General features: G+C 40.4%; 1 protein-coding gene across 2 annotated transcripts in view; it reads right to left on the reverse strand.

The window, feature by feature from the left end:
* LOC126175225 (phospholipid-transporting ATPase ABCA1-like) overlaps window positions 1-26,293 on the reverse strand; it is a 455,526-nt gene that overhangs the window by 23,335 nt on the left and 405,898 nt on the right. For both annotated transcript variants that reach the window (XM_049921856.1, XM_049921857.1), the window contains exons 22-24: window positions 24,481-24,710; window positions 24,255-24,402; window positions 8,923-9,133 (exon numbers count right to left, since the gene is read on the reverse strand). In XM_049921856.1, coding sequence (XP_049777813.1) covers window positions 8,923-9,133; window positions 24,255-24,402; window positions 24,481-24,710 — 589 coding nt within the window. The remainder of the gene's footprint in view (window positions 1-8,922; window positions 9,134-24,254; window positions 24,403-24,480; window positions 24,711-26,293) is intronic.

Genomic DNA, 26,293 nt, shown 5'->3' on the forward strand with positions numbered 1-26,293 from the left:
TTGATAGCTCACTCTACCAGCAAACATTCAGTATACATAGATGCACGCTCTTGTCGGACCTATGCTTATCGCTAGCTGCATCTGCCGCATGTTTTCAACAGTGTAGCAGTTCTTTTGCACAAGTTGAGTAAATTATATTTCTTTAAACTGCACTTATGCCAATTAATTCTTTTGCTCGCCTGTCCAGATTCCTTTAGCGACAGACCCTCTGGCCACTTCCAGCAATTTATCATTTGCACATGAGGACATAACATTTGGTTCCTCGGAACATAACAGTTACAGACTCACAACACAACAGGTAAGAGCACCAGCGTCCTATTTGGTGCAGCAAGGAGAGAGAGAAGGGGGAAGGAGGAGATGGACAGACAGTGAGGGGGCAAAGGTGAGATGGAAACAGATTTGTGGGGGAGGGTGGCAGTGAGGAGGAGATGGGCAGATAGAGACAGAGAGGGGGAAATGGACAGGGAAATGGGACAGGAGTTGATGGACAGAGGAATAAAAGAGAAAGACGTGGACAGAGAGAGGGGATAGGAGCTGATGGACAAAGGAAGAAAAGAGGAGGAGATGGACAGAGAGAGGGGACAGGAATTGAGAAAAGGGGAAGAGGTGGGCAGAGAGAGGGGACAGGACTTGAGGAGGAGGAGGAAGAGGTGGGCAAGAGAGGGGACAGGAGTTGATGGACAGAGGAAGAAAAGAGGAACAGGTGGGCAGAGAGAGAGAGGACAGGAATTTATGGACAGAGGACGACGTGGACAGAGAGAGATGGGGGACAGGAATAGATGGACAAAGGAAGAAAATAGGAAGAGATGGCCAGAGACAGGAGAACAAAGAGATGGCCAGAGAGAGGAAGGAGGGGAAATGGACAGAGAAGGGGAAGAGGAGGAAATGGACAGAGAGGGGGAAAAGGAGGAGATGAACAGGAAATGAAAGAGGATGACAGGAACAGGGAGTGGGTGGAGGAGGAGATGACAGAGAAAGGGGGAGGAAGTGATAAACTGATAGAAGAGTAAAATAAATACATACCCAGCCCATGCCAGGTCCTCAGCTAGTAGATGATGAGTCTATAGATTGTGAGATTGTGTAGCAAACACAAAGTTTTTTGGATGAATATCGATTGGAGGGGACATACAAAGATACTGGCAAAAAGAATGTCCTCAGCATGCTATGCTCTAAGGATGTTAGCATGTTTGTAATAGCCAATGTTTTGTAGTGACGTACTATGCCTACATTTTCTCAATTCTTAGCTATGGGATGCTTTTCTAGGGACTGAAGGCACAAAACATGGACATGGTTTTTAAACTTCAGAAAAGGGCAATGAGAACAATAAATGGAAGTAGTAGTAGGACTATTTAAAAAATTAGGCATCCTTACTGCACCAAGTATATCTACTAAACTATGGTGCCTATCATGGAAAATATTACAAAATACTAGATCAATAGTTCTACACAAAGGAATGGAGCAGCAGCCATTTTGGAGTTACATTTATCCAGGAAAAACAAACAAAAAACTCAAAGCAACATTTTACACCATGGGATAAAACTGCATAATAAATTGCCAAAGGAGATGATAAAAATTACTAAAATAAATTTGTTTAAGAAGGCAGCTAAAATGTTCTTCACAAGTAATGTATATTACATAACTGAAGATCACTTAGAGGATTCACATCAGTAGATGGCAATGTAAGGGGTAACTACAGCATCTTTTCACATGTCAGTACATGATGGTGGTTTACTGCTTTCGCAGGTAACATGTTTCAAGATGTAAAATACATTGTTGTTGATTTGTTGGTGGAGGGGACCAAACAGTGAAATCATCGGTCACATTGGCTTAGGGAAGGAAGGCGGCTGTGCCCTTTCAAAAGAACCATCCCAGGATTTCCCTGAAGCGATTTAGGGAAAACCTAGATCAGGACGGCAAGAAGTGGGTTTGAACCATCATCCTCCTGGATGTGAGTCCAGTATGTTAACAACTGTGCCACCTCGTTTAGTAAAATGCATGACAGGACTGTTTGTTGGGTTGGTTTTCAGGTGGCAAGCAGCACACAGTTGAATCTGGAGTCTGGGATTGAGTTAAGCTTCACAGCAGTATCTTCATAGCCCAGGAATCTTTGGTGTACGTCTTAGAGTATGCGTCAGTGAAGAGCAGAACTATGTTTTACATTGCAAGTAACCGGACACAGTTCAGGAGTCATCTGCAGGTGTCCTCAGTGTGTGTGGCAATGAAGAACAGAACTATATTTTATACTTCAAGTTACCTGAAACGAACTGTGTGTAAATCAAGAAACATGATACAATAGGAAATTACTGAATAAAGCATCACAGCTGTTAAGACCTCATATTGTGGAGGTTGGAGCTGCTCTGTTCAACTATTCCGATTTGGGTTTTCCATGGTTATCCTAGATCACAATGGCAAATGCCAGGATTATTCCTTAATCAAGGCCACAGCCGATCACCTGTCCTATCCCCCCATACTACCTGTCCTATCCTCACAAAACATTTTATGTATTCTGTATATTTTGGACTATTTTGATTGGCAATGGATTACCTTGACAAATCCTATATCATTGTGGGATGATTTTTGGATAAATAAAGATAAGTAAGTACATGAATTGCAAACTTCAAGGCTTGAACCCATGCTCAATCTTAATGCAGTTATAGCACATGCGAAAGACATGGGTGTGATCTTATGATCAGAACGGAACAGAACCTACAGAAAGTCAATAGTAGTTTAAATAAATATTAAAAAATTGTCTCGTTCTAAGCTAATTCTCAGGAAAACTAGCCTAATACCAATGTGGAGAGGATTCAAACTAGACTGCAAAAATAATTGCTGCAGTAGGCTGGTATATCCATAAGGGTGAAATCTTCAAGATGGGGGCAAATTTTATAACTCTCCAACCAGAAAACAGTGACCTTGGGCTAATAGGTGTTCATACAAAATGCTTTGCACTTCTGATATCGAGAACAGAGCAACTGTACCACAAATACCAAGACAGTGCACTACCTGGAACTATAAAGACATACAAGCCAGACAGTGTCCAAGTACTGATAAATTTGGGATAAAAATATCAAAATGTTGCTGCTGGAAACTGGCTGCCTCTGGGCAGAAACAAACCCACAGCAAGATTGAACCACTGCTCAATTATACTAGCTAATGAACATCAATGGAAGAGTCAGTCATATGGAAGCAACATATACCTATAAGGACTGGGACATAACACGGAAGAATATTCACAATAAAGTGTAAAGAACTGACATAAGATCAGCCTCGTACAAAATAGTTAATGAAACATTACCAATGGAATAAAAATTTCACAAAATATATTTGTCATAAACATCTACATCTACGTTATTACTCTGCTATTCACAATAACGTGCCTGATAAAGGGTTCAATGAACACTGTCTCTACCGTTCCACTCTCTAATGGTAGCACTTAATTTTTTCTGTGTGAGCCCCGATTTCTCTTATTTTATTGTGATGATCATTTCTCCCTATGTAGGTAGGTGGGTGCCAACAGAATGTTTTTGCAATCTGAGGAGAAAACTGGTGATTGAAATTTCATGAGAAGATCCCGTTGCAGCGAAGAACACCTTTATTTTAATGATTGCCACTCCAATTCACGTATCATGTCTGCTATCTCCCCTATTTCGCAAAACAAGCTGCCCTTCTTTGAACTTTCTTGATGTCATCCATCAGTCCCTCCTGATGTGGGTCCCACACCGTACAGCAATACTCCACAATAGGGCGGATAAGCGTGGTGTAAGCAGTCTCTTTGGTCAACCTGTTGCACTTTCTAAGTGTTCTGCCAATGCTCTACCCACAACATTATCTATGTGATTATTCCAGTTTAGGTTATTTGTAATTGTAATTGTAATCCGTAAGTAAGTATTTAGTTGAATTTACAGCCTTCAGATTTGAGTGACTTATCACATTATCAAAATTTAACAGATTTCTTTTAATACACTTGAGAATAACTTCACACTTTTCTTTATTCAGGGTCAACTGCCACTTTTTGCACCAAACAGATATATAAATCATTTTCCAATTTGGTTTGGCCATCTGAAGACTTTACAAGACAGTAAATGACAGCATCTTCTACAAATAATCTAAGACGGCTACTCAGATTGTCTCCTATGTCATTAATATAGATAAGGAACAATAGAGGGACGAATGCTGGATATTACTTCTATTTACTCGATGACTTTCTGTCTATTACTACGAACTATGAACTTTCTGACAGGAAATCATGAATCCAGTCACACAACTGAGGTGATATTCCATAGGCACGCAGTTTGGTTAAAAAACTGCTTGTGAGAAACGGTTCTGGAAATGTAAAAAATATGGAATCAATTTGACAACTCCTGCTGATAGCACTCATGAATTCACGAGTATAAGGAGCTAGTTGTGTTTCACAAGAACGATATTTTCTGAATCCGTGCTGACAGCGTGTCAAAAAATTGTTTTCTTCGAGGTTCTTCATAATGTCCGAACACAGTTTATGTTCCAAAACCCTACAGCAAATCGACATTAGTGATATGGGTCTGTAATTCAGCGAATTACTCCTACTTCCTTTTTTGGGTATTGGTGTGACTTGAGCAATTTTCCAGTCTTTAGGTATGGACCTTTCTGTGAGCGAGCAGTTGCTCAATATGGAGCTATTGTATCAGCATACTCTGAAAGTAACCTGACTGGTATACAATCTGGACCAGAGGTCTTGCTTTTATTGAGTGATTTAAGCTGCTTTGCTACACCGAGGATATCTACTTCTATGTTTCTCATCTTGGTAGTTTTTCTTGATTGGAATTCAGGAATATTTTTTTGTCTTATTTGGTGAAGGAATTTCAGAAAACTGTGTTTAATAAGTCTGCTTTAGTGGCACTGTCATCAGTGACTTCACTGTTGTTATCTCACAGTGAAGGTATTGATTGAGTCTTGCCACTGGTGTGCTTTTTGTATGACCAGAATCCCTTTGGGTCTTCTGCCAGGTTCTGAGTCAGAGTTTTGTTGTGGAAATTATTAAAAGCATCTTGCATTGAAGTACGTGATATATTTTGAACTAAACTTTGCCAATCTTGGGAATTTTGCATTCTTTTAAATTTCGCATGCTTTCTTCATTGCTTCTGCAGCAGCGATCTAACTCATTTTGTGTACCATGGGGGATCAGTACCATGACCTATTAATTTATGTGGTATATATCCCTAAATCGCCGTCGATACTGTCTCTTTGAAATCATTCCATATCTTTTCTACACTTACATGATCAGATCGGAAGCAGTGAAGACTGTCTCTTAAAAAGGCATTAAGAGCATTTTTGTCAGCTTCAAGTAGACATACTTTGCTTTTCTTTTTGATAGTTGTAGGTGTTACAGTATTCAGCCTAGCAGCAACTGTCTTGTGGTCGCTAATCCCTGTATTTGTCACGATACTCCCTATTTGTCCAGGATTATTTGTTGCTAAGAAGTCAAGTAAGCTTTTGCAAACATTTATGCTTTGAGTGGGTTCATGAACTAATTGTTCAAAATAATTTTCTGAGAAAGTATTCAGTACAATTTTGGATTTTATGCCTGCCACCGTCTTTAAATGTATAATTTTTCCAGCATATCGAGGATAGATTGAAGTCTGATTGTCAAGTATAACCTGTACCCATACTATTTGGCAGGAACTATCTACTTCAATTTCACTACAAGTTAAACTACTTCTCACAGCAATAAATACTCCGCCACCAACTGTATTTAATCCATCCTTTCTGAACACCATTAGACGGTTTGAAACAAATTTGGCTGAACTTATTTCCGGCTTTAGCCAACTTTCTGAACCTAGAACTATTTGAGCTTGTTCAGTGCTTTCTATTAGGGCTTGGAGCTCTGGTTCTTTCCCAATACAGTTACGATGATTTACAACTACAATACCGATCATTTCTACAACTATCTTACTGTGTTACACCTGCCCTTTTCTAGACGGACAACCTTTATGTGGTTTCCTGAGACCCTCTAACCTAAACAACCACCCAGTCCCGTCCACAAGGCTCCTGCTACCTGTGTAACTGCTTCCTGTGTGTAGTGGACTCCTAACCTATTAAGAGGAACTCAAAAACCCACCACCTGATAGTGCATGTCAAGGAATCTGCAGTCTACACAGTCACAGAACCACCTGTGCCTCTGATTCAGACCCTCCACTCAGCTCTACACCAAAGGACCACAGTCGGTTCTATCGACAATGCTGCAGGTGGTGAGCTCTGCCTTAATCTCGCAAGCAAGAGTGACAGTCTTTACCATTTCTGTTAGCCAGCCGAAACCAGAGAGCATCTCCTCCGATCCAAAGCAACACACATCATTGGTACCGACATGAGCCACCACCTGCAATTGGCTGCACCCTGTACTCTTCATGGAATCCGGAAGCACCCTTTCCACGTCCAGAATGACTCGCACACGGAGTGCGCACTGACTTCCTTCCCCTCCTTGGCAGCCATGTTCCTAAGGGGCCCCATTATGCACCTAACATTGGAGCTCTGAACTAAAAGCAAACCCACCCTCTGTGAATGCCTCGACATTGCTGTCCGAGAAGCTTCCTCTCAAACAGCATGGATTACTGCATCTGGTTTAGAGACTTTGTCAGCCACATATAACGCCCGAAACCTGTTTGTCAAGCTAACTGGGGAGGCCCCCTTGGAAAGACTATCGCTGCCTGCCAGACTTTGGAATGATCTCCTCGCGTCCGAAGCGTCTATCTGACACTGAGCTACGCAAAACAAAACAAACAAAAGCCTGTACGATATGAGGGTCGATATAAGAGTCGATAACAACAGCGATATTAAAATAAAAGGTTGTGCCTAGTAAGCACTCACTCAAACACGCAATAAATTACAAAAATAAACTAGTAACTATAGAGGTACCTGCAAATATAAGTCACTCTTGTTGGAAGCTCATAAAAATGTAAAAACATATAACAAACAAACATTGTACTCGCCTTATTAGCAGCAGGAACTTGAGTTGCTCTATCACCGATGGTCTATCAGACATTGTAAACGTATCAACACATAGACACACATGTATGTCTGTGAAGAAATAATGCCATATGGGTATGTGTAGAAGGAATGACTGATTTCCAGAACACTGAGACAGCACACTCATTAATGTTGGTTCTACAACCAGTTGGAAACTGTTACCTCACAGCCAAAAAAAAATACTTGTAGATGGTTGGTAGGAAATACTGTGCATTATTTAACAAGTGACCAGGATGAGTAATTATATCTGGGCTATACTGTGTACATCGCAACTGGGGCACAACTACTAACGAAAGATGCTAAAAACAGGCAAAAGTATGCAAATTATATCTCAGCATTGGAGCTGATGAAAATATGAGGTGGAAAAAAAAGGAAAAGAAAGAGACAGGTAGAAGAGAGAGAGAGAGAGAGAGAGAGAGAGAGAGAGAGAGAGAGAGAGAGAGAGAGAGAGCTAAGAAAACTACTACTGCAGTTTCTGTTTGATTGTCTGCTGCAGGTGACTTCCTCCAATGAATTTTCATGCTTGCCAATCATTTTTCGAAGTTAAGGTGTTTTATTGCATATGCAGTGGCATTGGCTGTTCTATCATAAATGAAATTTACATGTTGTGTGTCTTTCAGAGCAGCTAAAGTGATGCTTTAGTGCAAGACCAATAATCTTTAAGGTTCATACATTTGATATTAGTCTGTATCATTAGGACTCTCGGCACATTATCGACTGAAGAACTATGAAAGTCATCTCCTCTTTTTCATGTTCCTCCTTGTCGCTGAGCAATGCACTGAAAAGTAGTCTCTCTCTTTAACTGTTATCTGCAATACTACGGTCTTATAGTTGAATATTCCTGAGAATATATTATTATGGACTTTATTCAACTGAAAAAAGCCAATAAACATAATGGTATGGTGTTCATAGCTATTCGGTGTTGGCGTAAACACGCTACTAGGATGACATATTGGCCGTGTGGTTTGAGGCGCCATGTCACGGACCACGCAGCCCCTCACGCCGGAGGTTCGAGTCCTCCCTCGAGCATGGGTGTATGTGTTTGTCTTGGCATAAGTTAGTTTAAGTTACTTTAAGTAGTTTGTAAGCCTAGGGACCGATGACCTCAGCAGTTTGGTGCCTTAAGAATTCACACACATTTGAACATTTGATGACAAATGATACTGCCATATATATTCTGTTTAATTTTTATTCAGACTGCCTCTGTACTAAATGGTTAAAAGTTGATGCTGCCTTCTGAGCAGAAGATTCGAAGTTCAAATGCCTGTACCTCTTCAGTTTTTTTCTGAGATAGGGGGTCTGGAATGAGGTCCATTCAACACTTGTGACACCAAATGAGGAGCTGCTTGCATAAAGAGGAAGTCGCATCAGGTTTCATCTACTGACAGTAATGGCTGTAGGGATAGGCGACACGCTAATCATATGTTCCGTGACCACAGGCTGCTCCTCCTACTGCCTTATAGGCAGCAGCTGGCCAGTTGGAACAGGTCTAAGGCCAAACCACACACACACACACACACACACACACACACACACACACACACACACACACACACCTCTTTCCGCACACCACTTCTCTTTCCTGAATGCGGATTTCATTTAGACATTTGTGCTACTGCTCAGACAACAACAACAAGATGACAAACTATGAGAGTACTTATGGCCTGCAGATCCTTTTATAAGATGTGGAGTGTTACGAAATTGCTTAGAGTAATTTCAGTGTTGCAGACTACATAAGATCTTCTAAGAAGATGTCTTTTGTTTTACCATTTTGGTATTTTGAAGACTGTGTTTCAATGAGAGCTTTCTGAAATGATATATCAACTGTTTGCATTTCATATTCTACCACATACATAAAGTGCAAACACCATTCAGATTTCATATTCAAAATCTGACTCTGCATATAGAGAAGTGACTCACCTGTGAGATGTTAAGACAACAGCTTGTCCTGTCTTGTGGATCTTCCCAAGAACATTCCAAAGTTTCCGCCGTGATACTGGATCCACACCACTTGTCGGTTCATCAAGGAACACAACTGGAGGATTTCCAATTAGAGCAACTGCTGCACTCAGTTTTCGTTTATTACCACCACTATAAGTACCACAAAGCTTTTTTCTGTATTCATTCAATCCTGTTATAACATAAATCAAACAAAGTTTTGATTGACAACACTGTAAATGAAAAAATAATATTTCACATAAAACATTGGAAGCATGTTATAAGTTTATAATACCAAGTAACACAAAACTAATTTAAATTCCAGCATCTAAGAGAGTTTGTTTTTTATGTATAAAGTGCAAAAAACTTACGAGCAATGTTTGAGAAGCAAGAGGAATTCTTCTTTCATGTTACCTTGTAGTGAGTTAAACAATAATTCAAATATTATGTGCTTTGGCAATGGGAAACAGAGGCATGAAGTACATATTTTTGGAACAGTCAGTGTAGTCACCAAATTTGGTGCAATCTGTATTACCTATTCTTGCATACAATAATAATAACAATAATAATAATAATAAAATTGTGCCTAGATATTTATGTAAGTCCAGCAAAGCTGTCATAGGAAAAATGTACAGCCATTTACAGAAAAAACTAGTGGAATGGAATCTACTCAACGGAGAAACATGTTCAGTGACCTATAGTCAAGTCAGTGTAAGAAGTTCCCTGATGTTGCAGTGGGCCGGGCATGGCAGCTTTGCCTCCAGCAATCATGTAACATGATTTTGTAAACGTCTCTACGGCAACACCTTAGTGTATTTACGGCTCTGCAGATGGCTACTGTTTTCACTTGCAGCCATCTGATCTTTGCAGCTGAATGCTGCAACAGCACTGACAGCTGTCAGGGATCTTCTTATGCCAACTAAACTATAGAAGAAGACTTCATCTAATGTTACATGAAATTTAGAGAATAAGGAAAAAAGGAGAAGTAAAAATAATAAAAAAAGTCTTTCACTTTCATCAGGTGAAAAAACTTACCGTTGCCCTTACAGAACTTATTGTTAAAGCTTAATTAACTTACCCTAATTTTACTTTGTTTTAGTCTATAATCACAATTTTTGATTTTGCCTACTGGCTACCAGTTTCAGTATGGGTTACCAACCTCAGGCCATGGTATGATAAAAAAGACAGTACATAGTTAAAATAATAATGTAAGCAACATTTACACAATATTTTCACTCTATAATAGCAAACATATGGTATTAAGTGCAGCATAAAAATACATAGGTAGCCCCTCACTCCTGGCACACAGTTATCATGCTCACTTCCCAAGTAGCTACATCACAGACTAAAAGCAAAGGTCAATGCTGAGCTTTAAATAGATGCAAATTGTGGCAAGTAGTGATAAGTGTGTCCCCTGTACAGAGTTTCTTGGATTTTCTTCTTAAGAAACTGTAAAAACATTTAAAGAATAAAAATAGCACCAAATATGAAACAACATAATAAAACAAAGAATAAATGTTTGTTGGTTGGTGGCAGTTGAATCTTTTGCAGTCAGTGCCACAAAAATGTTCACACTACTCCTGGACTCATATGAAGAAGAGTTAGGATTATGATTATACCTAAACTAAAATGCTCTGAACAATGTCATTGAAATTCCACTAAGGACACTAGACATTAATCTGTTGAATTGTGTAGCTTAGCAACACTGAACAGACATTCCAATAAAACCGGAAGCCAATACACAATGGAATCTTACATAGAGGTCAAGATTAATTAACACTGGAATCTCAACTGGAAAAATGACAATATAAACTTGCCAAATCATCTAATAAAATGTCACTGACTCCCCTTGGATACTTTCACATGGGGGGATTAAATAACCATTTGTGAAAAATTGCAGGTTACTATTCACTGAAGTTACATTAAAAAATCATGGGCATCTCCTTAAAATTACCAAATATATATATATATATATATATATTGTCTGCTTGTGTCTGTGTATGTGTGGATGGATATGTGTGTGTGTGCGAGTGTAAACCTGTCCTTTTTTCCCCCTAAGGTAAGTCTTTCCGCTCCCGGGACTGGAATGACTCCTTACCCTCTCCCTTAAAACCCACATCCTTTCGTCTTTCCCTCTCCTTCCCTCTTTCCTGATGAGGCAACAGTTTGTTGCGAAAGCTTGAATTTTGTGTGTATGTTTGTGTTCGTTTGTGTGTCTGGCAGGTCGATAGACACACAAATAAACACAAACATACACACAAAACTCTAGCTTTCGCAACCAACGGTTGCCTCGTCAGGAAAGAGGGAAGGAGAAGGAAAGACAAAAGGATTGGGTTTTAAGGGAGAGGGTAAGGAGTCATTCCAATCCCGGGAGCGGAAAGACTTACCTTAGGGGGAAAAAAGGACAGGTTTACACTCGCACACACACACATATCCATCCACACATACACAGACACAAGCAGACATTTGTAAAGGCCTTTACAAATGTCTGCTTGTGTCTGTGTATGTGTGGATGGATATGTGTGTGTGTGCGAGTGTAAACCTGTCCTTTTTTCCCCCTAAGGTAAGTCTTTCCGCTCCCGGGATTGGAATGACTCCTTACCCTCTCCCTTAAAACCCAATCCTTTTGTCTTTCCTTCTCCTTCCCTCTTTCCTGACGAGGCAACCGTTGGTTGCGAAAGCTAGAGTTTTGTGTGTATGTTTGTGTTTATTTGTGTGTCTATCGACCTGCCAGCGCTTTTGTTGGGTAAGTCTCATCATCTTTCTTTTTAAATATATTTTTCCCACGTGGAATGTTTCCCTCTATTATATTCATATATATATATATATATATATACTTAAAAACAAAGATGATGTGACTTACCAAATGAAAGTGCTGGCAGGTCGACAGACACACAAACGAACACAAACATACACACAAAATTCAAGCTTTCGCAACAAACTGTTGCCTCTCAGGAAAGAGGGAAGGAGAGGGAAAGACGAAAGGATGTGGGTTTTAAGGGAGAGGGTAAGGAGTCATTCCAGTCCCGGGAGTGGAAAGACTTACCTTAGGGGGAAAAAAGGACGGGTATATACTCGCACACACACACATATCCATCCACACATATACATGTCTGCTTGTGTCTGTATATGTGTGGATGGATATGTGTGTGTGTGCGAGTATATACCCGTCCTTTTTTCCCCCTAAGGTAAGTCTTTCCACTCCCGGGACTGGAATGACTCCTTACCCTCTCCCTTAAAACCCACATCCTTTCGTCTTTCCCTCTCCTTCCCTCTTTCCTGACGAGGCAACAGTTTGTTGCGAAAGCTTGAATTTTGTGTGTATGTTTGTGTTCGTTTGTGTGTCTGTCGACCTGCCAGCACTTTCATTTGGTAAGTCACATCATCTTTGTTTTTAAGTATATTTTTCCTTTGTGGAATGTTTCCTTCTATTATAACCAATCATTATATATATATATATATATATATATATATATATATATATATATATATATAAAGAATGGTGCATCATTTCACTGCCTCACAGAAACACACAACACTCACAACACAATCTAAATAAAATTCTCACAAACTCTACAACAATGTGTTCATGTAGCAAACATAGCTAAGATATTTGAATTTCACAGGAAACAATGACAAAACAAATGTCTACTCAAATTACTTAGTAAACTTAAAGTTTCAGCTAACAGGCACAATCCTAACCTTTGTGTTGAGGCATAAAACAAGAGGCTTGAGACATGAGGCAATGGAGTGCTCAGCTGGCACAATTATCCAAAAGTAATTTAAAACTGACAGTAGTGAACATGTGAAGGAGGTGGGATTTATTGTCCATTGTAAAAAGAATATGTGTTACAAAACCTTGACTAGTGTCCCAAAGTCACTGCCAGCCAACTAGCAATGCACAAGTATAAAAGTGCTGTATACCATTCAAAACATGACTGCTCACAGCTGTGACAGGTCCACAATCCATTATGACTATGACTTCTGAAAAGTTGGAGATCAGTAAGACATAGATTCTGCAAGAGTGGTGGGGAGGGGACAGGAAGCATACGGACTGAAAGGTGCAGAAGAGAGGAGAGTAAGGAATGGCATTGCAAGAAGTGTGAGGTGGGAGACAGGAGTGACAGTGCATCATTGCATGGCCATCCTATCACAAAGACAAAAGCTGTGTACTAGGGCAGATGGTGAATAATCCCTCATGTTTTGGATAGGTAACTTGCCAGGTGAAGGAGTTAGAATGTACTTTGACAATATTATGGAAAAACATGATTTTTTCACACAAAACAATGTTACAACCCAAGCTATATCTTATCAGATACAAAAAAGATGGCGTCAAGGAAACAGTGTAGTGACACAGTGCTAGTTTCAAAAAGTCAAAAGTTTAACAGTTCATTGTGTAAGAAGTGCAAAAAACGTGTTATCAAAGGTGTCTTGTGTACAAACTGCAATTTCTGGGTACATGAAAAATGTGCAGAAGTGACACTACAATTCATAAAGAACGACATTTCAGCTTTCCGTTTTTTGCTTAGTACTAGCTTTCCATCTGAGCTCCTAATATTCATAATACTGTCTCAATTCTCTTGGTTATATTGAACAGATTTGAGAACATTGTTAGCAAAATCCAAAATGTTACTGCAAAATGTGCCATTGACCTAGAGAACTGGTTTGATTTTGAGTAAGGGAGAAGCACGACAGATGCAATAAATAGTATTGTTGAACAAATAAGCAAATATTTAGACAAGAGCAGTAAGGTTACAGAAATTTTTTGTGACCTCACAAAGGCTTTTAGTTCTATAAACAGTACCTTGCTCACTTGCAAACCTAATGAGACTGGGATTGAGGGCAGTGGCTTACAGAAGGCTTCTAATTATGGAATAGAAAACACAGAGTGCTGAATGGAGCAAATTACTATTCTTATTGAGCATTTCACATGGCTTTATACTAGTTCAAGTTTCATTTATGTTCTATGTGAATGAGTTACGTCAAAATCACCTCCCTATTATTTTGTTTGCAAACAACCCTTGTGTTACACGAAAAACAAAACATAGGAAAAAAGTCCTGAAACATTGTTCAATATCCTCAGCAGCTTAGAAACTGGTTTCAGCTTAATAGTTGAATCTGGAACTATCTCAAGCTTATGTGATGTAGTTTAGAAGCAAACAGTAAAAATGTACACACACAGCACAGAGTACCTAACAAACAAACTCAGCAGCTTCATGCAAATGCAAGTATCATCAACTGCAACTGACATGGACATATGAAATATTACTATGGACTTTGTAACTGTTATTAGGTACAGCATTATTTTTCAGGAAGCTCTGCCACATAAGAGTGCATACCAAAGATACAGAATGTAATGAAAATGGCGTTGAAGTATGGAATATGCAGCAGACTCTGTCACAATAAGGACAATAAGAGTACAAATGTTGGGAAGAAGAGAGTGCCGCTGCTAGACAGCAGTCATGGCAGAGTTGTAGGCCCTGTATTGGAGGGCAGTTAGGGAAGTCCTGGGTTAGATCAGGTGATAGGGGTTTAGGGCCTTTGTGTAATGCTTTTACAAAGGACAATATGGTAGTGATAGTGGGTGGGACAGGTAACAGCTTGGATAGGGATGGGGCATACATCATAGGTGGTGACATTAATAAGATAGCTTCTCTAATTGGTAGCACCAATGTAAGATTACTTGGCCCATTGTGGCAGCATGATCAGCCTTGTCTCGGCAGTGCTGTTCAGTGAGTCAATGCTGATCTGGAAATGGTGCTGACGACTGCTGACCAGGTGCACACTGGACTGGTTATATTGCAGACTATCAGGAGGTGGGGCTGCACTAAGCGAGGTTTACACCTCAATAGGACAGGGAGAGGGAGGTTGATGGAGCTAATTATTGAGGGTGTAGAAGGTAGGTGTGGAGACATACATGATAAAATATTTGTTGTCATTGTTAAGAGGACTAGCCTTCTTTTGAGATAAAGCGCAACAGCAGGCTCCCCTCCCTTGTAAGTGTTTCAACCAGTTTAGAGATTTCTTCATTAGGTGCTCAGAAGATTGACTGTTCCACATGAGAGTGAACGAACACTATGAAAATTTGCTTGGAATTATCTATTATTCATCAAAATGTGCAGTCCATTAAAAAGAAAGTACACCAGCTTGAAGATGAACTTCAGTCTTTGAACAGTGTGGTGGTATGCATTACAGAGCATTCGTTGCTGCTGTAGGACGACATTAAAGGCAAGGGAATGACGTCTTTGTATTACAGGTGGCACATACACTCCTGGAAATGGAAAAAAGAACACATTGACACCGGTGTGTCAGACCCACCATACTTGCTCCGGACACTGCGAGAGGGCTGTACAAGCAATGATCACACGCACGGCACAGCGGACACACCAGGAACCGCGGTGTTGGCCGTCGAATGGCGCTAGCTGCGCAGCATTTGTGCACCGCCGCCGTCAGTGTCAGCCAGTTTGCCGTGGCATACGGAGCTCCATCGCAGTCTTTAACACTGGTAGCATGCCGCGACAGCGTGGACGTGAACCGTATGTGCAGTTGACGGACTTTGAGCGAGGGCGTATAGTGGGCATGCGGGAGGCCGGGTGGACGTACCGCCGAATTGTTCAACACGTGGGGCGTGAGGTCTCCACAGTACATCAATGTTGTCGCCAGTGGTCGGCGGAAGGTGCACGTGCCCGTCGACCTGGGACCGGACCGCAGCGACGCACGGATGCACGCCAAGACCGTAGGATCCTACGCAGTGCCGTAGGGGACCGCACCGCCACTTCCCAGCAAATTAGGGACACTGTTGCTCCTGGGGTATCGGCGAGGACCATTCGCAACCGTCTCCATGAAGCTGGGCTACGGTCCCGCACACCGTTAGGCCGTCTTCCGCTCACGCCCCAACATCGTGCAGCTCGCCTCCAGTGGTGTCGCGACAGGCGTGAATGGAGGGACGAATGGAGACGTGTCGTCTTCAGCGATGAGAGTCGCTTCTGCCTTGGTGCCAATGATGGTCGTATGCGTGTTTGGCGCCGTGCAGGTGAGCGCCACAATCAGGACTGCATACGACCGAGGCACACAGGGCCAACACCCGGCATCATGGTGTGGGGAGCGATCTCCTACACTGGCCGTACACCACTGGTGATCGTCGAGGGGACACTGAATAGTGCACGGTACATCCAAACCGTCATCGAACCCATCGTTCTACCATTCCTAGACCGGCAAGGGAACTTGCTGTTCCAACAGGACAATGCACATCCGCATGTATCCCGTGCCACCCAACGTGCTCTAGAAGGTGTAAGTCAACTACCCTGGCCAGCAAGATCTCCGGATCTGTCCCCCATTGAGCATGTTTGGGACTGGATGAAGCGTCGTCTCACGCGGTCTGCACGTCCAGCACAAACGCTGGTCCAACTGAGGCGCCAGGTGGAAATGGCATGGCAAGCCGTTCCACAGGACTACATCCAGCATCTCTACGATCGTCTCCATGGGAGAATAGCAGCCTGCATTGCTGCGAAAGGTGGATATACATTGTACTAGTGCCGACATTGTGCATGCTCTGTTGCCTGTGTCTATGTGCCTGTGGTTCTGTCAGTGTGATCATGTGATGTATCTGACCCCAGGAATCTGTCAATAAAGTTTCCCCTTCCTGGGACAATGAATTCACGTTGTTCTTATTTCAATTTCCAGGAGTGTAGTTCAAATCTAGTGATGATCTGATCACAATTAGTAAGAACACACCTTTTGAACTGGCAGCCATTGAAAAAAGCTACATGCTGTGAGAATTTAATTATTGCCACATGCCTAACTGTAATGTGGGCATTTTCTGTCACAAATTAACCAAAGTCCTGGAAAGAGTCTCAACCCTCTAAACTGACATAATAATATGTGGATATGTGAAGACATTCCAAAGGATTGGGTGAGGTGGAGGGGGGGAGGAGGGGGGGAGAATTATTTACCATGAAGGAATTATTTGAATGGGGCAAAAATCAGATGATTTACTGGAGAGAAAGAGATTCACACATTGAGCAAGTCAATAATGTTCTGGTCCACCTCTGGCCCTTATGTAAGCAGGTATTCAGCTTGACACTGATTGATAAGAGTTGTTTGATGACCTCCTTAGGGAAATCATGCCAAATTCTGTCCAGTTGGTGCGTTGAATCGTCAAAATACCAAGCCCACTGGAGGACCCTATCCATAATGTTCCAAACGTTCTCAGTTGGGGAGAGATTCTGCTACCTTGTTGACCAATATAGGGTTTGGCAAGCATGAAGATAAGCAGTAGAGACTCTCACTGTGTGCAGGAGGGCATTATCTTGCTGAAATATAAGCCCAAGGTGGCTTGCCATGAAGGGCAACACAATGGGGTGTAGAATATCAACATAGCACTGTGCTCTAAGGGTGCTTCAGATGACAACCAAAGGGATCCTGCCATGAAATGAAATAACACCCCAGACCATGACTCCCGATCGTCTGGTCGTATGGCGGGCAACAGTCAGTTTAGTATCCCACTTCTGTCCGTGGCATCTCCAGACATGTCGTCACTGTTCATCGGGGCTAATTTCAAAGCAGGACTCATCACTGAAGAAAATTTACTCCTTTCAAAGACATTCCAGCCTGCCATTTGGCCCAACAGCCAGAAGTGGTGGCCTGAGATGACATTTCTTTTTGTAGCAGGACCTATTTGTCATCTGCGGTACCCTTCGGTGATGGTATGTCGACGATATTCTACGTTTCATTTTTTTGCTCTTCATGGTAAGCCATCCTGGGCTCACATTTCAGCAAGATAATTCTTGCCTGGACACAGCGAGAGTTTCTAATGCTTGTCTTCATGCTTGCCAAACCTTACTTTGGTCAGCAAGGTTTCTGAACTTCTCCCCACCTGAAAACATTTGGAACATTATGGGCTGGCCCTCCGCCCAGCTCAGGATTATGACGATCTAACACATCAGTTGGTCGTAATTTGGCACGATATCCCTCAGGAGGACATCAAACAACTCTATCAATCAATCCCAAGCCAAATAACTTCTTGTATAAGGGCCAGAAGCGACCAATGTGTTACTGACTTGCTCAACATGTGAAGCTTTTTCTCTTGAATAAATAATCCTATTTTTCTGAAATTTTAATCATTTGTTTGTCCTCAAATGCACATCACATCTATTGATTCCGACCAATTCAGATAATTTCTTTGTGGTGTGTCATTTCTTCATCTTCATCTTCTTTTTCTCCCCCTTTGAGAGCCTTGAGTACTGGAGTTAAAGGTGAAATTACTAATAATTTTCTTAATATTTTAAATATAATTTATGTATTTTGAGTACTTTTGGCAAAGCCTAAATGGTAAACACTGCTATTAGGATATCAAAAAATTTTGCTTCAGTCTTAGACTATATACTTACAGATATCATCAGGGAATATAGTAAGTAATCTTTGCCTTCCTGATCATTACTCTCAGATAATAAAGCTATAGATGGACTTGGTAAAGACCACAGAACTGTAAATCTTCAAAAGAATCTTCTCAGAATGCACAATGTGTGCAACTTTGCTTCCGCCGTTTGCCGATAGGTGGCAACAATGGTAAGTAGTGGTCGAAAGAAACAGATCGCAGACGTCAGGCAGTTAGCTTGGACCTTGGCCAACATAATCTCAGTCAAACACTAGTCGATTTGTGTCTGCATCATAAAGTTGTCTTGATTGAAAATGTCAGTTTACAAGCCTAATTCTCATCATTTGTGGACTGTGTAACTGTTTTGTTTCAATATGAAGAAAACAGCGGCAGAGTCTCATTGAATGCTCTGAAGTGCATATGGTATGGACGCTATTGTGAAAGAACACGTCGTGAGTGGTTTCATCGCTTCAAGATCGGTGATTTTAACGTCATATTCTGGCATAGTAGTGGAAGATGCAGAATTGGAGACATTGCTGGTGAAAATCACGTCAAACTCAAGAAGAATTGGCACAATTAGTGGGAGTTGAAATATGCTCACTATTTTTTATATACTGTATTTAGCATATTTCGTGACAGTACCTTTTCTGTGAAATGTTTACAAGACGATGTCTTTTTGTGTTGGCTTCAGTTGTCTAGTGAAAGTATGATTCCACAATGCAGTTCGTCAGCTGCAGAAATGACCTGGTTCAATGTATTTGCCTCATTTTTGGTGCTTCAAATACCATTTCTTCGAATGTGGTTACTTCTTGGTGCTTATATAAAAAAATAGTAACATAATTCATTTTTCCTGATCACTAGCAAATTATTATGATGGCGACCTGCACATTGCTCCACCATCAACACACACCGAGAGTTCACTGCCGACTGACTACGGTCAAAGACAACTCCAGCGTCAAAGACATTTTACACAAACACAAACACACACACACACACACACACACACACACACACACACACACACACACACACACACACACAAGCTTCCACTTGTAACCAGTCTCTTTGATATTCTTCGTCACATCTACTAATATTAATCAATATGCTGTCACTCTCAAAAATATAAGTAAATTAGCATAAAATAAGTAAAAAAAAAAATTCTGACAAAAATATAAGAAAACATTTACAACTTCCCTCATTAGATTTGGTATCGACAAATCCGGCAGAAAATAACACATCTCGCAGATCCATTACAGAGTGACACAGCAAGACATTTCAAAACATCTCAAGGCAATGGGCATGATTCAGAAAAAAGGATCTTGGGTCCTGTGCGAGCCAAAACCAAGCAACGTTTAACAGCGTTCGTGTGTTTTATTGAATAGTTGTTTCAGAAGCAGAAACGGAAGGGATTTCTGCATCACATTGTGACTGGGGATGAAAAATGGGTTCATTACAATAACTCTAAACACAAAAAATCATGGGGATATCCCGGACATGGTTCCACATTGACGGCCAAACCAAATATTCATGGCTCCAAAATCATGCTCTGCATTTGGTGGGACCAGCTCAGCGTCCTGTACTATGAGGCATTACAACCAAGTGAAACAGTCACAGGTGCTCATTATCAAACACAATTAATGCGTTTGAGCAGATTATTAAAAGACAAATGGCCGCAACAGAGCGAGAGGCACGATAAAGTGATTTTGCAGCATGACAACGCTCGACCCCACACTGCAAAAGAGGTCAAAATGCACAACAAAACATTAAAATGGGAAGTCCTACCCCACCTGCCATATTCTTCAGACATTGCTCCCTCTGACAATCACCTGTTTAGATCAATGGTGCATGGCCTGGGTGCCCAACACTCCCAATCTCATGAAGAAGTCATGATTGCATTGATTCATGGATCGCTTCAAAAGATGAACAATTTTTTTGATGCGGGACTCCTACACTACCCAAAAGATGGGAGAAAGTAGTGGCCAGCGACGGAAAATATTTTGAATGATACATGTGTAACCAGTTTGTTTCATTAAAGCCTCAAATGATTGGGGGGGAAAAAAAACAGCAGAAGCAAAGTTGTACACCTTGTATAATACATACTTTGTCTACAAATATCAACAGTATCATGAAAAGGATATACTGCTATTCACTGTAAAGATGACACTTTAACCTACAGACAGCTACAACATAAAAACTGTTGCACACTGAGCTTTCGGCCAATGCCTTCTTCAGAAAAGAGAAAACACACATATTCACACAAACAAGCACACATCATGTGCACTTCAGCACTGTCTCTGGTTCCTGTGGCCAGAATGCAACTGTCACAAGGAACAAACACCACAGTCTGGAGTGGGGTGGGGAAGGGGAATGAATATCAGGGTACGGGTGGGAGGAGAGAAGAGCACTCTAGCACTGTTTGGTGAAGCATGCAGACTGCTGCAGGACAAGGCTGCCAGGTATAACATAAGGAGGCTGTGGGGGATGGAGGAGGTGGGAACAGGGAGTGCTGCAAAATGGGGAGGGGAAGAGAAGAGAATGAGAAAACTGTTGTGGGCATAGGCAGAGAGCAGTGCACAATGAGGCTAAGTGGACATGAAGTGGGAGGAAGTCATAGGACAGAGGGCACAGAAACTGTTGGGTGGAGGGTGGAAGAACAGTAGGTTGCCTTTCTGAGAAGACATTTCCAAAGTAGCCACCTCTACAGCAACAGCTAAGGAAAAAACTGATAACAGTAGGATAACTCAGAGACACTTAAATTTCTCAGTCCTTTAAAAAAGGACTGCACTAATCCACAGTTCCTAGATTACTATCACAGGTAAAGAAAAATTATGACAGGAGGGCACTGTTTGTTGCAAGATCATTCAATGACAACATAATATTTAAGGCAGAAAATAAAAGCACAGTAGCATGGGATGTCGTAAGACAAGAAACTGGAAAAGGCTGGCAGATGTGAATGACTATTTCTCTTATTTCTCTGGTATTGCAGAGAAGCTGAAACAAAATCTTCCTATAACACAAAAAGCATCACAAAGACCCACGAAACAACCACAATGATGTTATTTTCCTCAACAGAGCTTGAAGTCAGGAAAACAGTACAGAAAGTAAACAATAAGAAATTGGCACGTATGTATGAGGACCCAGTTTCTGTTCTAAAAGTGTGCACAGACAGCATACAACCCCCATTAATGAGCATAATAAATGAGTCCTTCAGTCAGGCATTTTTCCAGAGTTCCTAAGCATGCACCAGATGTGCACTTACTAAAGAACAGAAGTTTCATAAAGAACAGTGATGCACAAAGTAATTGAAAACTATTGGCCCATTTCACTATCATCTACTTTATTAAAAATATTCAAATCTGTTATACAGGATTGACTAATGAGTTAAATGAACTAATACTTCCCCTACTTTGGTTTCCAAAGTAGGGGAAGTACAATAATAGCCATTACTGAGTTAACACAAGTGGTACTTTAAGATCTTGACAAGGATGACTGTATTTTAGGCATATTCTTAGACTTGCCTTGAGTTTTTTACACTGTAGATCAGAAAGTACTATTCAACAAGCTAGAAGCACTAGGTGAAAGAGGAATAGCAAACAAGTTTTTCCAGTCTTACTTGCAAAACAGAATGCAAAAGACTGAGATAGTTCAAAAGTCTGGTAATGATAAGTTTTCAGTACAACAGTTGTCAGACAAAAGACACATAAACATAGGTGTTCCTCAGATTAGTGTATTGGGTCCACTCCTGTTCTTAATATAAACAGATGATTTTCCAGATAGTGCAAGACATGGAGAAAAAGTTCTTGTCACTGGTGACAGCAACATCATAGTCACTGATATAACACCAGAGCTTGTGTTAGAGAAAGCAAATGAAACCATCAAGAATGTTTATGGTTGGGCAGTGTATAATAAATCTGCATTGAACATAAAAAAAGACAAACAATATGCACCTCACCAGACAGTGAAGACAATTCTGTCACAATAGGTGTAGATAATAAAACTATTGATTGTGTAACAAGCACAAGTTTTTTAGAGATCTATATTGATTATCAATTAAAGTGGAATGAGTGCAAAAAGATATTGGCAAAAATAATGTCATCAGCATCTTATGCTCTTAAGGTTTTATCATCAGTATGTGACAACAAATGTCTCATGCTGACATAATATTCCTACTATGTTCAAGTATTTGCTATTGGGATTCTTTTCTAGAATTATTTACAAAATTGGGCAGTCTTATTGCACCAAGTGAGCACATATACCAATCTGTGGTGCATATCAAGGATAACACTGCTAAATATTCCACTAATAGCTCTTTATACAATCATTGAACAGGAGCCAGCAATGGACTTACATAAATCGAGGGGGGGGGGGGGGGGGGGCTCAAAACAGTATTTTCCATCATCAAATAAAATTATATAATAAACTGTCCAAGGAAATGAAAGACATTCCTAAAATACACCTGTTCAAAATGGCAGCAAAAACATTCTTCATAACTGCTGCATACTACACAATTAAAGATTACTTGGAGGATTCAGAGTAGATGGTAATAACAAAAGGATTAACTACAAAAGCCTGTTACATTTCAATACATTACTGTGATTTACTGCTTTTGCAAGGAAAACATTGTACAGGCCACTGTGTGGTAAATTCTGGGCAGAGATGGAGTAATCCATTGTTGTTGTTGTGGTCTTCAGTCCTGAGACTGGTTTGATGCAGCTGTCCATGCTACTCTATCCTGTGCAAGCTTCTTAATCTCCCAGTACCTACTGCAACCTACATCCTTCTGAATCTGCTTAGTGTATTCATCTCTTGGCCTCCCTTTACGATTTTTACCCTCCACGCTGCCCTCCAATACTAACTTGGTGATCCCTTGATGCCTCAGAACATGTCCTACCAACCGATCCCTTCTTCTAGTCAAGTTGTGCCACAAACTTCTCCCCTCCCCTATCCTATTCAATACCTCCTCATTAGTTATATGATCTAGCCACCTAATCTTCAGCGTAATCTTCAGTAATCCATAGAAGCCATATTTCTGGCGAGTGGTATGGGTGTTAAGACCTCATCACCTGCTGTGATGTGGGGAATAAATGTATTAAACTGATGTCATGGTATTTGCTGATGTTAGCTGGAGTACAGACCCTCTTGCAGTTCCATACATAACTGGCAGGTGAAGAAGAAAGATTAGATGGTAAGTCTAAAACTGAGTAGTAGTTCCAGTCCACTACTGCAAACAGTGACCAAATTATTTAAGGGTATTGTGAGTATTCTGAACACCCGATGAGATGGTGTGTGCACTTGCACATACTACATATGCAAGTACAAGCATTAATCAAACTACCGTAACATTGCAGCACTTCACAACACCTTTACTCAAACTGTTGACTGCAGCTGGACTTTGATTGTGTACTCTCCAAGCTTCTCACTCCCCATCAACGTCAATACTCCATGAGCTGTTGCCATTTTAATGAGAAAAATACTACTTCTCAGTTGCTTAATGGAGTTCAGTGTACCAACAAAGTCTCTAAACAATTGATATTGACTTGTAAAAGGGTTACTTCTGTACATTTTATAATTACAAACATATTCTTTAACAGACAATATTATTAAAATTAAATACAATAAGAGGATATCAATGGCAGAAAACACCAGCACCGTATCAGATTAATATGATAACAACCATTAATGATGATAAAAATCGACCACTCACTGTATGGAGGAAGCAGCAATTAACGACACACACACACACACACACACACACACACACACACACACACACACACACACACTTTTTCTGTGTCTTAAGAGAAAGGAAGACCTTTGACAAAAATGTTTTGCCTTTCAGAGGAATAAAACAGCAGTAATAAATTATTTACAGTACATGAAACAAAAACATCCTAGGACAATGAGGTAAAATTCAAATTTTACTGTATTTACAGCTTACCTAGTAAGTTTGTCCACAAATTAATCTGAGAAGTAATCAAAGTATCTGGAACACCACGTAGCTTGGCATACATTGATAACATTTCATGACCAGTCAAATGTTCATCAAGAGCATCAAATTGCGGGCAATAGCCAATGTGTGACAAATACTAGAAAAAAATATTGAACATTGAAAAAAATTCTGCAATTTGAGGACATGTTGAAAAGAGCAGACAAAGTAAAATTACCTTCTGTTTATTTTTTCTGAGATTGTACTCAAAAATTGAAACTTCTCCTGAAGTGGGTATAATATCCCCCGTCAACATTTGAAATGTTGTTGTTTTACCAGCACCATTAGTTCCAAGCAAGCCAAAACATTCTCCCTCTCTGACACCAAAACTAATTCCTTTAACAGCTGGAAAACTGTGGTATTTCTTCACCAAATTGTAGACCAACAATGCATCATTCTTTACAATTCCTGCAATGAAATAAGATAATTTTAGACTTCATTTGCAGAAATACAAAAAGTAAGTGTAGGACAAGTAACTGATACATATTCATTAATTTAACACTTATTCTTAAAGAATGGATTACACAGCACCATATTTCAGTCCTGAAAAACCATCCAAAGAATTTCCGATTTTGCTATTATAATACCTATCAGACTCATGAAGAAACAGGCACAGGGTACATGATGTAGATTTTTAGATATGATTGGGAAATGCATAAAAGTAATTGTTTTTGTTGTTGTTGTTGTTGTTGTGGTCTTCATTCCAGAGACTATCCTGTTCAAGCTTATTTATCTCTGAGTAACTACTGCAACTCACATCCTTCTGAATCTGTTTAGTGTATTCATGCCTTGGTCTCCCTCTATGACTTTAATCCTCTGCACTTCCCTCCAATACTAAATTCATGATACCTTTATGCCTCAGATTGTGTCCTACCAACCAATCCCTTCTAGTCAAGCCGTGGCATAAATTCCTCTTCTCCCCAATTCTATTCAGTACCACCTCATTAGTTACGTGACCTACACATCTCATCTTCAGCATTCTTCTGTAGCACCACATTTTGAAAGCTTCTATTCTCTTCTTGTCTAAGCTAGTTATCATCCATGTTTCACTTCCATGCATGGCTACACCCCATACAAATAGTTTCAGAGAGATTTCCTGACACTTAATCTATATTCGATGTTAACAAATTTTTCTTCTTCAGAAACGCTTTCCTTGCCATTGCCAGTCTACATTTTATATCCTCTCTACTTCGACCATCATCAGTTATTTTGCTTCCCAAATGGCAAAACTCATCTACTACTTCAAGTGTACCATTTCCTAATCTAATTCCCTCAGCATCACCCAATTTAATTCGACTAAATTCCATTATCCTCATTTAACTCTCGTTCATGTTCAGTTTATATCCTCCTTTCAAGACACTGTCCATTCTGTTCAACTGCTCTTCCAGGTCAAATTTCTCTTTTGTTTCCTTTACTGCTTGCTCAATATACAGGTTGAATAACATCAGAGATACGCTACAACCCTATCTCACTCCCTTCTCGGTCACTGCTTCCCTTTCTTGCTCCTTGACTCTTATAACTACCATCTGACTTCTGTACAAATTGTAAACAGCCTTTCGCTCCACATACTTTACCCCTGCCACCTTCGGAATTTGAAAAAGAGTATTCAAGTCAACAATGTCAGAAGCTTTGTTTACGTCTACAAATGTTGTAAACATTGGTTTGCCTTTCCTTAACTTATCTCCTAAGATAAGTCGTAGGGTCACTATTGCCTCGCATGTTCCAACATTTCTACAGAATCCAAACTGATATTCCCTGAGGTTGGCTTCTACCAGATTTATCATTCATCTCTAAAGAATTAGTGTTAGTATTTTGCAGCTGTGACTTATTAAACTAATAGCTTGGTAATTTTCACACCTGTCCGCACCTGCTTTGTTTGGGGTTGCAATTCTTCTTGAAGTCTGAGGCTATTTTGCCTGTCTCATACATCTTGCTCACCAGATGGTAGAGTTTTGTCTGAGCTGGCTCTCCCAAAGGCTATCAGTAGTTCT

The sequence above is a fragment of the Schistocerca cancellata genome, chromosome 3 (genome assembly GCF_023864275.1).
Source record: "Schistocerca cancellata isolate TAMUIC-IGC-003103 chromosome 3, iqSchCanc2.1, whole genome shotgun sequence".
NCBI classification, from domain to species: domain Eukaryota; kingdom Metazoa; phylum Arthropoda; class Insecta; order Orthoptera; family Acrididae; genus Schistocerca; species Schistocerca cancellata.